Raw genomic sequence first — 14,130 nt, forward strand, 5'->3', positions numbered from 1 at the left:
GAGGGAATGTGTGGGGGGGGGGGGACAGAGGGGAACATGTGTGTGTAGGGGAGGAGGTTACAGAGGGGAACAGATGTATGGGGGGACAGAGGGGAACAGATGTGTACGGGGGGACAGAGAGGCACATGTGTGTGGGGGAGGAGGTTACAGAGGGGAGCAGATGTATTGGGGGGGCAGAGGGGAACAGATGTGTGGGGGGGGACAGAGAGGAACATGTGTGTGTGTGTATGTGTGTGTGTGGGGGAGGAGGTTACAGAGGGGAACAGATGTGTGTGGGGGGGCAGAGGGGAACATGTGTGTGGGGGGAGGAGGTTACAGAGGGGAACAGATGTATGGGGGGGACAGAGGGAACAGATGTGTGTGTGTGTGGGGGGCAGAGGTCAATGTGTGTGTGGGGGGAGGAGGTTACAGAGGGGAACAGATGTGTGTGGGGGGAGGGGGGGACGTGTGTGTGTGTGTGCGCGTATGTGTGGGGGAGGAGGTGACAGAAGGGAACAAATGCATGGGGGGGAACGGGAACATATGTGTGTGGGGGGGAGGTTACAGAGGGGAACAGATGTGTGTGGGGGGGGGGGACAGAGGGGAACATGTGTGTGAGGGAGGAGGTTACAGAGGGGAACAGATGTATGGGGGGGACAGAGGGGAACAGATGTGTGGGGGCAGAGGGGAACAGATGTGTGGGGGGGGGACAGAGGGGAACATGTGTGTGTGTGTGGAGAAGGAGGTTACAGAGGGGAACAGATGTATGGGGGGGGCAGAGGGAAACGTGTGTGTGGGGGGGGGGAGGTTACAGAGGGGAACAGGTGTGTGGGGGGTGATTACAGGGGAACAGATTGTGGGATACAGTGGGGAACACAGGTGCAGGGGGGGTACAAAAGATAAACAGAGGTGCGGGCAGGGTACAGAGGTGCAGGGAGGGTATAGAGAAACAGAGGTGCGGGGAGGGTACAGAGGTGCAGGGGGGTACAGAGGTATGGGGAGGGTACAGAGGTGTGGGGGGTACAGAGAAAAGCAGAGGTGCGGGGAGCGTACAGAGGTGCGGGGAGGGTACAGAGATAAGCAGAGGTGCGGGGAGGGTACACAGGTGCAGGGAGGGTACAGAGATAAACAGAGGTGCGGGGAGGGTACAGAGGTGCGGGGAGGGTACAGAGATAAACAGAGGTGCGGGGAGGGTACAGAGATAAACAGAGGTGCGGGGAGGGTACAGAGATAAACAGAGGTGCGGGGAGGGTACAGAGATAAACAGAGGTGCGGGGAGGGTACAGAGGTGCGGGGAGGGTACAGAGATAAGCAGAGGTGCAGGGAGGGTACAGAGATAAACAGAGGTGCGGGGAGGGTACAGAGATAAACAGAGGTGCGGGGAGGGTACAGAGATAAACAGAGGTGCAGGGAGGGTACAGAGGTGCGGGGGGGTACAGAGATAAACAGAGGTGCGGGGAGGGTACAGAGATAAACAGAGGTGCGGGGAGGGTACAGAGGTGCGGGGAGGGTACAGAGATAAACAGAGGTGCGGGGAGGGTACAGAGATAAACAGAGGTGCGGGGAGGGTACAGAGATAAACAGAGGTGCGGGGAGGGTACAGAGATAAACAGAGGTGCGGGGAGGGTACAGAGATAAACAGAGGTGCGGGGAGGGTACAGAGGTGCGGGGAGGGTACAGAGATAAACAGAGGTGCGGGGAGGGTACAGAGATAAACAGAGGTGCGGGGAGGGTACAGAGATAAACAGAGGTGCGGGGAGGGTACAGAGATAAACAGAGGTGCGGGAGGGTACAGAGATAAACAGAGGTGCGGGGAGGGTACAGAGAAAAGCAGAGGTGCGGGGAGCGTACAGAGGTGCGGGGAGGGTACAGAGATAAGCAGAGGTGCGGGGAGGGTACAGAGATAAACAGAGGTGCGGGGAGGGTACAGAGATAAACAGAGGTGCGGGGAGGGTACAGAGATAAACAGAGGTGCGGGGAGGGTACAGAGGTGCGGGGAGGGTACAGAGATAAGCAGAGGTGCGGGGAGGGTACAGAGATAAGCAGAGGTGCGGGGAGGGTACACAGGTGCAGGGAGGGTACAGAGATAAACAGAGTTGTGGGGGGGGGGGGTGCAGCGAGGAACAGGTGTTCAGGGGATTGATGAAGCAATTGGGGTGATCTGAGGTGCTGAAAATACAGGAATTGGGGTGATTTGAGGTGTGCAGGTTCAAGTTCACCTTTGTGAAAAAATAATAAATGCAGATCTTTTTGCAAAAAGGTAAAAAAAATGTGCATTTATTATTATTTTAGTCATTGTCAGTGTATCTGTCTGCTCGTACGGACAGGCAGTTACACAGTTAGCCTGGTGTGGGCCTGTGCTTCACGGGCTGAAGAAAAGGTGGAGAGGTGCTGCAAAAATCTCCCCCCACCATCTCCACCATATACATGGGCATTGAAAAGGGGTGGGGTCAGGGGCAGAGCTAATGGGGGGGGGGGGCGCCAAAATGAGGTTTCGCCTAGGGTGTCAAAAATCCTTGCACCAGCCCTGATTTTATCTAGTTAAAAAATGCCTAATGTTTGCGCTCAGCCACAATTAAATTGAGACTGCTGCACCAAAATATTCCTTGAATACTAGGACCGTGCAAATTTTGTAAAAGTGTTAATGATGCGCTGTCTCATACAAGGCTCACCCAGCGGCTCCGGCTGTGTGTGTAGCTGAGCACATTTGCTGTCGGTCTGGCATAGCCTGTCAGTGGCAGAGGTACCTGACGGCTTCAGCGGCTGTGTGTTCTAATCTACATCCAGCGGCTGCATCTTGAGGGTTGGGCTATTGAGGGCATTGAAAGCATTCTTGTAAATGCCATTGGGTAGGAGAGAGTAGAGATGTGAGGTTTTGCTTTGGAAGGTGGAAGGGGGATGAGGGATGTGGAGGTGTGTAGGAAGGTGTGGGGATGGGGGCAAAGTGTGGGGTGTGGAGGTCAGAACCCAGGAGGAGGGGTGGAAATGAGATGTTACACATTGGAAAGGGCACACCCCTGAACCCCTGCACTCTGTATGTAGTGCACCCCTGAACCCTTGCACTCTGTACGTAGCGCATCCCTGAACCCCTGCACTCTGTATGTAGCATAATCCTGACTTAATCCTGAACTCTGTACATAGCACACCCCTGAACCCCTGCACTACGTACGTAGCATAATCCTAGTGTAATCCGGAACTCTGTACACAGCGCACCCCTGAACCATGCTCTCTGTATGTAGCGCACTGCTGAACCCTACACTCTGTGCATAGCATAATCCTGACCTAATCCTGAATTCTGCACTCTGTACGTAGTGCACACCTGAACCTCTGCACTCTGTACATAGCACACCCCTGAACATCTGCACTCTGTACAAAGTACACCCCTGAACATCTGCACTCTGTACAAAGTACACCCCTGAACCCCTGCACTCCATATGTAGCATAATCCTGAACTCTGTACGTAGCACACCCCTGAACCCCTGCACTCTATATGTAGCATAATCCTGAACTCTGTACATAGCACACCCCTGAACCCCTGCACTCTATATGTAGCATAATCCTGAACTCTGTACGTAGCACACCCCTGAACCCCTGCACTCTATATGTAGCATAATCCTGAACTCTGTACGTAGCACACCCCTGAACCTCTGCACTCCATATGTAGCATAATCCTGAACTCTGTACGTAGCACACCCCTGAACCCCTGTACTCCGTACGTAGCATAATCCTGGTGTAATCCTGAAATCTGTACACAGCGTACCCCTGAACCTTGCATTCTGTAGATAGCATAATCCTGACCTAATCCTGAACCCCTGCACTCTGTACGTAGCACACCCTGGATCCATGCAGTTTGTACGTAGTGCACCCCTGCTCTCTGTACATAGCATGATCCTGACGTAATCCTGAACTCTGCATGCTGTACTGTATGTAGTGCGACCCAGATACAACCGGGCCCTTTGAGGGCAACCACATTGCTAATGTGGCCCTCGATGAAATTCAGTTTGACACCCCTGATCTAGGGCGATCAAAGGGTTAAATGTGTGCTTAGCCAGTGTTTGTGTACTGTACTGTGGGAGGTGCTTTTACTAAGGGAAGTGATTGATTTTATTCCCTGCTTTGCAGGGAAGGAAAGTCCATTCCATCCCTGCTGACAGAACAGAGCTCTGCTTTGTTTGCAGAGCTCTGTTCTGTGTCGCTCCCCGTAGATCAGCGGGTGACGGCAGACATCCGTTGGCCGCCACCCGCCGACACAGCACAGCCACCCGCTGACACAGCGCAGCCACAGCATGTGCATGCCCCCTACCCTCCTCCGAGCACCATCCCTTGGTTTCCCCCCCACCCTCATTCGAGCACCATCCCTTGATTCCTCCCCCTACCCTCCTCCAAGCACCATCCCTTGTTTCCTCCCCCTACCCTCCTCCGAGCACCATCCCTTGGTTCCTCCCCCTACCCTCCTCCAAGCATTATCCCTTGGCTCCTCCCCCTACCCTCCTCCGAGCACCAAGTGCCTAGATACATGATCTGGCACAGGGGAGCTGCTCTGCCATTTTATAACTAAGATAATGCGTTCGGCAATCGGATATACCCTTGTACAGAGCGCCTCCAGGTGGCCATATTGCATTTTACAGAAAATTACAGATCTGCAGATTGAAAGGGTCATTTTTAATAACATTCAATTACAATCTGACTTGTGTAGCAATTGTATACTCTGTATTATTTTATTTTTAATTGCTATTTTTTCTCCCATGAAAGTGGAGTTACCCTTTAAGTTTCCCGGATTTCGCCTTTAATTCCCTAAACTTTTCTTTGGAAAACATGTTTGTTATTGGTTTACTGATCCAATTATTTGTCTATAGTATGTCTGTCTAGTGACTTCTCTGTCTCATTTGTTGTACTAGGTACCTGTACGATGGACAGACGGCAGAACACATACATCATGGAAAATGGCTTCAAAGGTAGGACTGAGCAATCGGCAGGTGGTCCACAATACTGACCGGTTCATTGGCCTCTCCAACCAAACCCGATCATTTATTTCCACATGGAAAGATCGCTTACCGGCTTCTTATATCCGTCAGGGACTACAGAGGCAGCACAAGTACTAGTTGCCCCCCCCCCCCCCCCCTTAGCCAATCAGTGTCACAGCCCGGGCACATGTCCATCAAATGGGACACCAAACTGCTTTCCTGGTCCCTACCAAGTACCCCCTAGCTGGAAGAGTGAGCTATCCTTGGAGTTCAAAGAAAATGCATCAGCTTATAGGTATTATTGTCATGGGCATTGTTACCGACATGCCAACCTATCTACTCAGTGGAGCAATGGCCGCTAATGTCCTGTAAGATATGAGACCCTGACATTCATTCACATAACCCCTTATACAGGGCTCTTTCAGAGAAAAGATGCAGATACCCCCCCCCCCCTTCCAAGTCATCCCTTGTCTTCGCCCCCTACCCACCTCTGATCTCCATCCCTTGGTCCCTCCCCCTACCCACCTCCGAGCACCATCCCCATCCCTTGTCTCCTCCCCCTACCCACCTCCGAGCACCATCCCCATCCCTTGTCTCCTCCCCCTACCCACCCTCCGAGCACATATCTTGGTTCCTCCCCCTACACTCCTCCTAGCACCATTCTTTGGTTCCTCCCCCTACCCACCTCCGAGCACATATCTTGGTTCCTCCCCCTACCCTCCTCCGAGCACCATCCCTTGGTTCCCTCCCTACCCTCCTCCGAGCACATACCTTGGTTCCTCCCCCCCCTACTCTCCTCTGAGTACCATCCCTTGGTTCCCCCCCTACCCATCTTCAAGCACCATCCCTTGGTTCCTCACTCTCTACTCCTCTCCGAGCACATACCTTGGTTTCCCCTCCTACCCTCCTCCGAGCACCATCCCTTGGTTTCTCCCCCTACCTCCTCCGAGCACCATCCCTTGGTTTCTCCCCCTACCCTCCTCCGAGCACTATCCCTTGGTTCCTCCCCCTACCCTCCTCCGAGCACCATCCCTTGGTTCCCTCCCTACCCTCCTCCGAGCACATACCTTGGTTCCTCCCCCCCCCTACTCTCCTCTGAGTACCATCCCTTGGATCCCCCCCTACCCATCTTCAAGCACCATCCCTTGGTTCCTCACCCTACTCCTCTCCGAGCACATACCTTGGTTCCTCCCCCTACCCTCCTCCGAGCACCATCCCTTGGTTTCTCCCCCTACCCTCCTCCGAGCACCATCCCTTGGTTCCTCCCCCTACCCACCTCCCACTACTGCCCATTTTAGAGACTACAGAATCAAGTATCATTTTGTGGTGCTAAGTAGTTTGTATAGAATTTGTTAATGATAACAGCAAAAGCATCCCCTGCAACCAGCAACAATAGACCCCCAAGCAATAACAAATCCCCCTCCAGTAACAATAGACCCTTCTGCAGCAAAATACTCCCCCAAGCAATAATAATAGACTGCCCCAGCAACAATATACCCCGCCAGCAACGATGGACCCCTCCAGCAACAATAGATCTCCCAGCAACAATAGACCCCCTCCAGCAACAATAGATCTCTCAGTAGCCCTCCAGCAAACAATAGACTCTCTCCCAGCTGCAACTGACCCCCCTGCTACAAAATACCCCACAAGCAACAATAGGTCCCCTTAGAAAAGTTAGACCCTGCCAGCAACAACAAAAAACCCATCAGCAACAATAGATCTCCCAGCAACAATAGACCCCTGCAAGCAACAATAGATCTTCCACTAGACAGCATCAATAGCCCCTCCAGCAACAGCAGACACCCTCCCAGTATCCCTCAAAGCTGCAATTGACCCCCCGCTGCAAAATACCCCACAAGCAACACTAGATCTCCCAGTAGCCAGCATTAATAGACCCTCCAGCGACAATAGACACCCTCACAGTATCCCTCCCAACTGCAGTTGGCCCCCCTGCTGCAAAATGCCCCACAAGCAACTATCAGTTCCCCCTAGCAACAAAAGAAAGCAAACATTTATTATATAGCAACTTACTAATTCTTAGATGTGTTGGCTGCATTTGTTTTCTTTTTTAGGCTTTCTTTCTTCTATTTTCATCTGGTGATCCAGCCAGCAAGTCTGTTGTTTTTTTTTTTTTTCCAAAAGCACAAGCTCGCCAACAGAATGTATCAGTTTCCATGGTTGAGACAAAACATTTACCACTGACAGGGGTTCTTAGAATGATCAACTTTTATTTATTCATGTAAAACCTTTATCCCTAAAGTGTATATAAATCTGCTAGTGCAATTAACGCTCCCCTCCCCCAAACTGACAATCAGTGCCTGGACAAGATCATCCAGTGCCCAGGGCAAATATGCCAAATTGTGGTCCCCCTTCATTATGTGAGCCTATAAGGAGGAGGGGGCAAAAGAGCACAGCCCACACCTCCTCCCAGCTCTCTCCTCCTCTCCTTGCCACTTCCAACGCTGGGCTGACAGTAGTGATGCCGCTGTCACTACTCCTGTCAGTCTTATAGTAGAAGGAACTTGCGGCAACCCCATCCCTACAATACAGGCTGCGCCCTGGGCAGCCGCCCCTTGTCCTGGCCCTGTTGACAATGCTGCTGTCTGCTGTGCCCCCTGTGCTTCTTCATCCAGAGTGGGGGGGGGGGGGGCGCTCTAATATAGGAGGTGTGTTACTGGCCAGATCACCAGGTGAAAACAGAAGGGAAAGAGCCAAAGAAAAAGGAAACAAATGCAGCCACCATATTAGTCCATCTAACAATACCCTCTCCCAAGACTGGCAATGCTGCTGTCTGCTGTGCCTCCTGTTCTCATTCCTCCAGAGTTGTGTCACACTAATACAGGAGGTGTGTTACTGGCCAGATCACCAGGTGATTTTTATTTTATTTTTTCATTTTTCGGGTCACTCGTTGTGATTGAAATTCATTATTTCGATTTAAAATTTTGTAAATTCGGAAATTCGAATTCTGAAAATTTAGAAATTAAAAAATTCTAAAATCCAAAAATTCTAATATGGAAATTTGAAAAATTCGGAAATTTGAAAATCTAAAATAATAACTAACTAGGTATTGGAATTTAGTTTCAAATTTGGCTGTTAGTGAACGTATTGAATACAAATTTATCCAAAGTCACGAATTATCTGAAATAACGAATGCCGGATCTAAAGTAATGGAACGTAGCCAATTAATAATAATAAATACTAATAATAAAAAGTTGTTATTAGTATTTATTATTATTAATTTGTTACGTTCCATACATTTAGATCCGGCATTTGTTATTTCAGATAATTCGTATTCATTTGAAAGAAAATTCCAATACCTATAATTTAATAGCTAGTTATTATTAGTTAGTTATTACTTTGGATTTTTGGATTTTCGAATTTCCGAATTTTTGAATTTCCAAATTAGAATTTTGGAATTTTGGAATTTTCGGATTTCCGAATTTCGAAATTTTCGGACTTCAAATTTCAGAATCTTTTGAAATGAACAAAATTTATTTGAAATAACAAATTTCAATCACAACGATTGGCCTCGAAAAATAAAAACAAAAAAACGAATGAAACGAAAATGAACACATTTTTTGGCTACTTTTCATCTGCTCCCCCCCACCTGTTTTCACCTGGTGATTTTATTAGTTAGTAATAGTTATTATTAGTTAGCTATTATTTCAGATTTTCGGGTTTTCAAATTTCCGGATTTTCATTCTTATTCTCGGATTTTCGTTCTTTAGATTTTTTCGGATTTTTTGATTTTCGGATTTTAGAATTTTTCAAAATTTCAGATTCTTTGTATTTTTGGATTTTCGAATTTCAGGAAAAAATTAGTTAAAAGGGTTTTCGTCAGTTTTAATGTTTTCCGAATTAAGGAATTTTTGAATCTTGGCAAAAAACTAATTCGGAACTAAACAAATTGCACATGTCTAATGAAAAGAAAACGAATGTAGCCACCAAATCTACTGATTACAATATCTGACATTTTAGGGTTTTGGGTTTAATAATATAATGTTATTATCTGGATTTAAAGCTGAATACCATGTTTTTTTTGTTTTTTTTTAAATGTATCAATATTATTGTCATTGTTCTTTACATGTGAAAGGTATTCTGTGCTGCCTCATGATTTGGATTGTGTAGAATTGTATTGGATCTTCCCTGTATGACCTTCATGTTGTCTCATGTAACAAGTCCATGTAATGCTTGTCAGTCCTCTATGTATCTCTCCCCGGTATCTCCTGTTCCTCCGCTCTCTGTCACTAATTACGTCGTCTATAAAACTCTCCTATGAAGGACTCCACTTCATTTACTGCAGCTGTAAAAAAAAGGATCTCACTGTCTGTATGGAGTCTGGCTGAACGCTTCCTACAAATAATTTTTTGGATTGGTTCTCATTATATATTATATTATTATATATTCGAGAGGGATGGGTGGAAGAGCTTTAGGTACAAGCAAGGTCCAGGGGCCCATGGTCAGTTCCAGTGCCCCCCCCCCCCCGATGCCGCCGTCTCTATCCATGCGCCCGTCCCCTTCCAGGACGCCGGACGCATGAATTCCTATGGCAGGGGGTGTGTTTTTTGAAGCACATGATCAGAGCCAGAGGCACTAATAGGCTTCAAAATAGGGTGGGCTCGGGGAGCAGAGCATTGCGTCCGGAGCCCATTTCAGTTGTGTTGCAACAGCGAATGGATATTCGCTGTTGCAACACTGATCCTCCTCCTGGCCAATCGGGAAGCAGGTCTGATACCACGTCACCTGATTGTCTAAAAGGACAGGCGATCCTATTGGACGCCTAGGAGGAGGGGAGGAGACATATGGCGGAAGCCGTCACGATCTCAGATTAGAAGAGGACACAGGAGAGGCCATCTGATCCCCTGCCTGATGTTTGCCCACCGATCCCGGATGCTGAGGTGCCCGCCGATCCCCAATGTGCTCGCCGATCCACGACGCCGATGGGGTAAGTGCCCTTGGACTGGCAGACAACAGCTGGACGGGGGATGTTTGAGGTGACATGGGGGGGGGGGGTGGTTGTTTGCCGCCACCCACAAACAAAAAAACACCAGCCTCTACTGGTCTGTTCCTAGTTACCAAATAGGCAGAGTAGGCACTGGCCTATGGGCCCCCCCCCACTCCATTTAATGGCCCCCCTGCGACAACAGATCACTATAATATTACATACAGTGCCTTGCGAAAGTATTCGGCCCCCTTGAACTTTTCAACCTTTTGCCACATTTCAGGCTTCAAACATAAAGATATAAAATTTTTATTTTTTGTGAAGAATCACCAACAAGTGGGACACAATTGTGAAGTGGAACGAAATCTATTGGATAATTTAAACTTTTTTAGCAAATAAAAACTGAAAAGTGGTGCGTGCAAAATTATTTGGCCCCTTTACTTTCAGTGCAGCAAACTCACTCCAGAAGTTCAGCGTGAATCTCTGAATGATCCAATGTTGTCCTAAATGACTGATGGTGATAAATAGAATCCACCTGTGTGTAATCAAGTCTCTGTATAAATGCACCTGCTCTGTGATAGTCTCAGGGTTCTGTTGAAAGCGCAGAGAGCATCATGAAGACCAAGGAACACACCAGGCAGGTCCATAATACTGTTGTGGAGAAGTTTAAAACTGGATTTGGATACAAAAAGATTTCCCAAGCTTTAAACATCCCAAGGAGCACTGTGCAATCGATCATTTTGAAATGAAAGGAGGATCAGACCACTGCAAATCTACCAAGACCTGGCCGTCCCTCTAAACTTTCAGCTCAGACAAGGAGAAGACTGATCAGAGATGCAGCCAAGAGGCCCATGATCACTCTGGATGAACTGCAGAGAACTACAGCTGAGGTGGGAGAGTCTGTCCATAGGACAACAATCAGTCGTACACTGCACAAATCTGGCCTTTATGAAAGAGTGGCAAGAAGAAAGCCATTTCTCAAAGATATCCATAAAAAGTCTCGTCTAAAGTTTGCCACAAGCCACCTGGGAGACACACCAAACATGTGGAAGAAGGTGCTCTGGTCAGATGAAACCAAAATCCAACTTTTTGCCCACAATGCAAAACGATATGTTTGGCGTAAAAGCAACACAGCTCATCACCCTCAACACACCATCCCCACTGTCACACATGGTGGTGGCAGCATCATGGTTTGGGCCTGCTTTTCTTCAGCAGGGACAGGGAAGATGGTTAAAATTGAGGGGAAGATGGATGCAGCCAAATACAGGACCATTCTGGATGAAAACCTGTTGGAGTCTGCAAAAGACCTGAAACTGGGACGGAGATTTATCTTCCAACAAGACAATGATCCCAAACATACAGCAAAATCTACAAAGGAATGGTTGACAAATAAACGTATCCAGATGTTAGAATGGCCAAGTCAAAGTCCAGACCTGAATCCAATCGAGAATCTGTGGAAAGAGCTGAAAACTGCTGTTCACAAACGCTCTCCATCCAACCTCACTGAGCTCCAGCTGTTTTGCAAGGAAGAATGGGCAAGAATTTCAGTCTCTCGATGTGCAAAACTGATAGAGACATACCCCAAGCGACTTGCAGCTGTAATCGCAGCAAAAGGTGGCTCTACAAAGTATTAACGCAAGGGGGCCGAATAATTTTCCACGCCCCACTTTTCATTTTTTTATTAGTTAAAAAAGTTTCAAAAATCCAATAGATTTCGTTCCACTTCACAATTGTGTCCCACTTGTTGGTGATTCTTCACAAAAAATAAAAATGTTATATCTTTATGTTTGAAGCCTGAAATGTGGCAAAAGGTTGAAAAGTTCAAGGGGGCCGAATACTTTCTCAAGGCACTGTACATAGTTACATAGTTAGTCAGGTTGAAAAAAGACACATGTCCATCAAGTTCAACCACAAAAAAAAAAAAATAATAATATCATACAATCCCATATACCCAATTCTATACCCACAGTTGATCCAGAGGAAGGCAAAAAAAAAAACAGCACAGCATGATCCAATTTGCTAAAGCAGGGGAAAAAATTCCTTCCTGATCCCCCGAGAGGCAATCGGATTTTCCCCGGATCAACTTTACCTATAAATGTACCCAGTTATATTATGTACATTTAGGAAATAATCCAGGCCTTTCTTAAAGCAATCTACTGAGCTGGCCAGAACCACCTCTGCAGGGAGTCTATTCCACATTTTCACAGCTTTTACTGTGAAGAAACCTTTCCATATTTGGAGATGAACTCTCTTTTGCTCTAGACGTAAAGAGTGCCCCCTTGTCCTCTGTGATTGATTGATTTGGTCTTGAAAGAAAATGACAATGAGTCTTTCCTAAATTGTTTACAAAAGATAGAAATAATGAATCAACTCAAAAGGAACACACACTTTCCATTAAAGTGATACTCATGTTTAATGTACTTATTTTAATAAAAAAAAAAAAAGTAATCTTTTTTCCTAATCAATAACCAGCTGTCACATGACCCAGCTCTCTCCCAGCCTGTCTGCAGGGAAACATAAGTAGGAGGAGCTTCCAGTCCTCTGCTTTTGGTTACATGTTCAAAATAAAGAAAAGTCAGCCTTTGGAATACAGAGTAAAAATACATATTAATACAGTGCCTAGAAAAAGTATTCATACCCATGTTATTGCCAAAAAAATAATAAAGATTTGATTTCAAATATATATTTGTATGATGATTTAAAACAATTTATTGATACAGTGCCGTGAAAAAGTATTCATACCCCTCATTTTCCACATTTTGTCATGTCACACCCAAAAACGTAAATTTATTTTATTGGGATTTTATGTGATAGACCAACACAAAGTGGCACAGAATTGTGAAGTGGAAGGAAAATGATAAACGGTTTTCAAAATGTTTTACAAATAAATATGTGAAAAGTGTGGTGTGCATTTGTATTCAGCCCCCTTTACTCTGATACCCCTAACTAAAATCTAGTGGAACCAATTGCCTTCAGAAGTCACCTAATTAGTAAATAGAGTCCACCTGTGTGTAATTTAATCTCAATATAAATACAGCCATTCTGTGAAGCCCTCAGAGGTTTGTTAGAGAACCTTAGTGAACAAACAGCATCATGAAGGCCAAGGAACACACCAAACAGGTCAGAATAAAGTTGTGGAGAAGTATAAAGCAGGGTTAGGTTATAAAAAAATCTCCCAAGCTTTGAACATCTCACGGAGCTCTGTTTAATCCATCATCCGAAAATGGAAAGAGTATGGGCACAACTGCAAACCTACCAAGACATGGCCGTCCACCTAAACTGACCAGCCGGGCAAGGAGAGCATTCATCAGAGAAGCAGCCAAGAGGTCCATGGTAACTCTGGAGGAGCTGCAGAGATCCACAGCTCAGGGGGGAGAATCTGTCCACAGGACAACTATTAGTCGTCTCTCCACAAATCTGCCCTTTATGGAAGAGTGACAAGAAGAAAGACATTGGTGAAAGAAAGTCATAAGGAGTCCTGTTTGCAGTTTGTGAGAAGCCATGTGGGGGACACAGAAAACATGTGGAAGAAGGTGCTCTGGTCAGATGAGACCAAAATTGAACTTTTTGGCCAAAAAGCAAAACGCTGTGTGTGGCGGAAAACTAACACTGCACATCACCCTGAACACACCAACCCCACTGTGAAACATGGTGGTGGCAGCATCATGTTGTGGGGATGATTTTCTTCAGCAGGGACAGGGAAGCTGGTCAGAGTTGATGGGAAGATGGATGGAGACAAATACAGGACAATCTTAGAAGAAAACCTGTAAGCCCTTGTACACACGGTCGGACATTCCGACAACAAAATCCGTCCGATTTTTTTCCGACGGATTTTGTCCAAAACTGGTGTTGCATACACACGGTAGGACAAAGTTGTCAGAAAATCCGATCGTTTAGAACGTGATGATGTTTGTTCGTTATGACGGGACTACGTGGCGGCTAGTAGCCAATAGCTTTGGTCTCGTAATTTGATCTGAGCATGTGTGGCACTTTGTCCGATCGGATCCTGTTGTCGGAAAATTTTATATCCAGCTCTCAAACTTTGTTGGTCGGATATTCCAACGGAAAAAGTCCAATGGAGCCCACACACGGTCGGATTATCCGACAACACGGTCCGATCAGACATTTTCTGTTGGGCTATACAGCCAGAGCTACAATGGAATGGTTTAGATCAAAGCCTATTCATGTGTTAGAATGACCCAGTCACAGTCCAGACCTAAATCCAATTGAGAATCTGTGGCAAGA

General features: G+C 46.8%; 1 protein-coding gene across 4 annotated transcripts in view; it reads left to right on the forward strand.

The window, feature by feature from the left end:
- Nucleotides 1–14,130, forward strand: part of LOC143958211 (multiple epidermal growth factor-like domains protein 11) — a 970,559-nt gene that overhangs the window by 888,425 nt on the left and 68,004 nt on the right. For all 4 annotated transcript variants that reach the window (XM_077467688.1, XM_077467691.1, XM_077467690.1 and 1 more), the window contains one exon: nucleotides 4,878–4,934. In XM_077467688.1, coding sequence (XP_077323814.1) covers nucleotides 4,878–4,934 — 57 coding nt within the window. The remainder of the gene's footprint in view (nucleotides 1–4,877; nucleotides 4,935–14,130) is intronic.

The sequence above is a fragment of the Lithobates pipiens genome, unplaced genomic scaffold (assembly GCF_037356315.1).
Source record: "Lithobates pipiens isolate NorthernLeopardFrog02 unplaced genomic scaffold, aLitPip1_a1.2 Scaffold_6, whole genome shotgun sequence".
Lineage (NCBI taxonomy): Eukaryota > Metazoa > Chordata > Amphibia > Anura > Ranidae > Lithobates > Lithobates pipiens.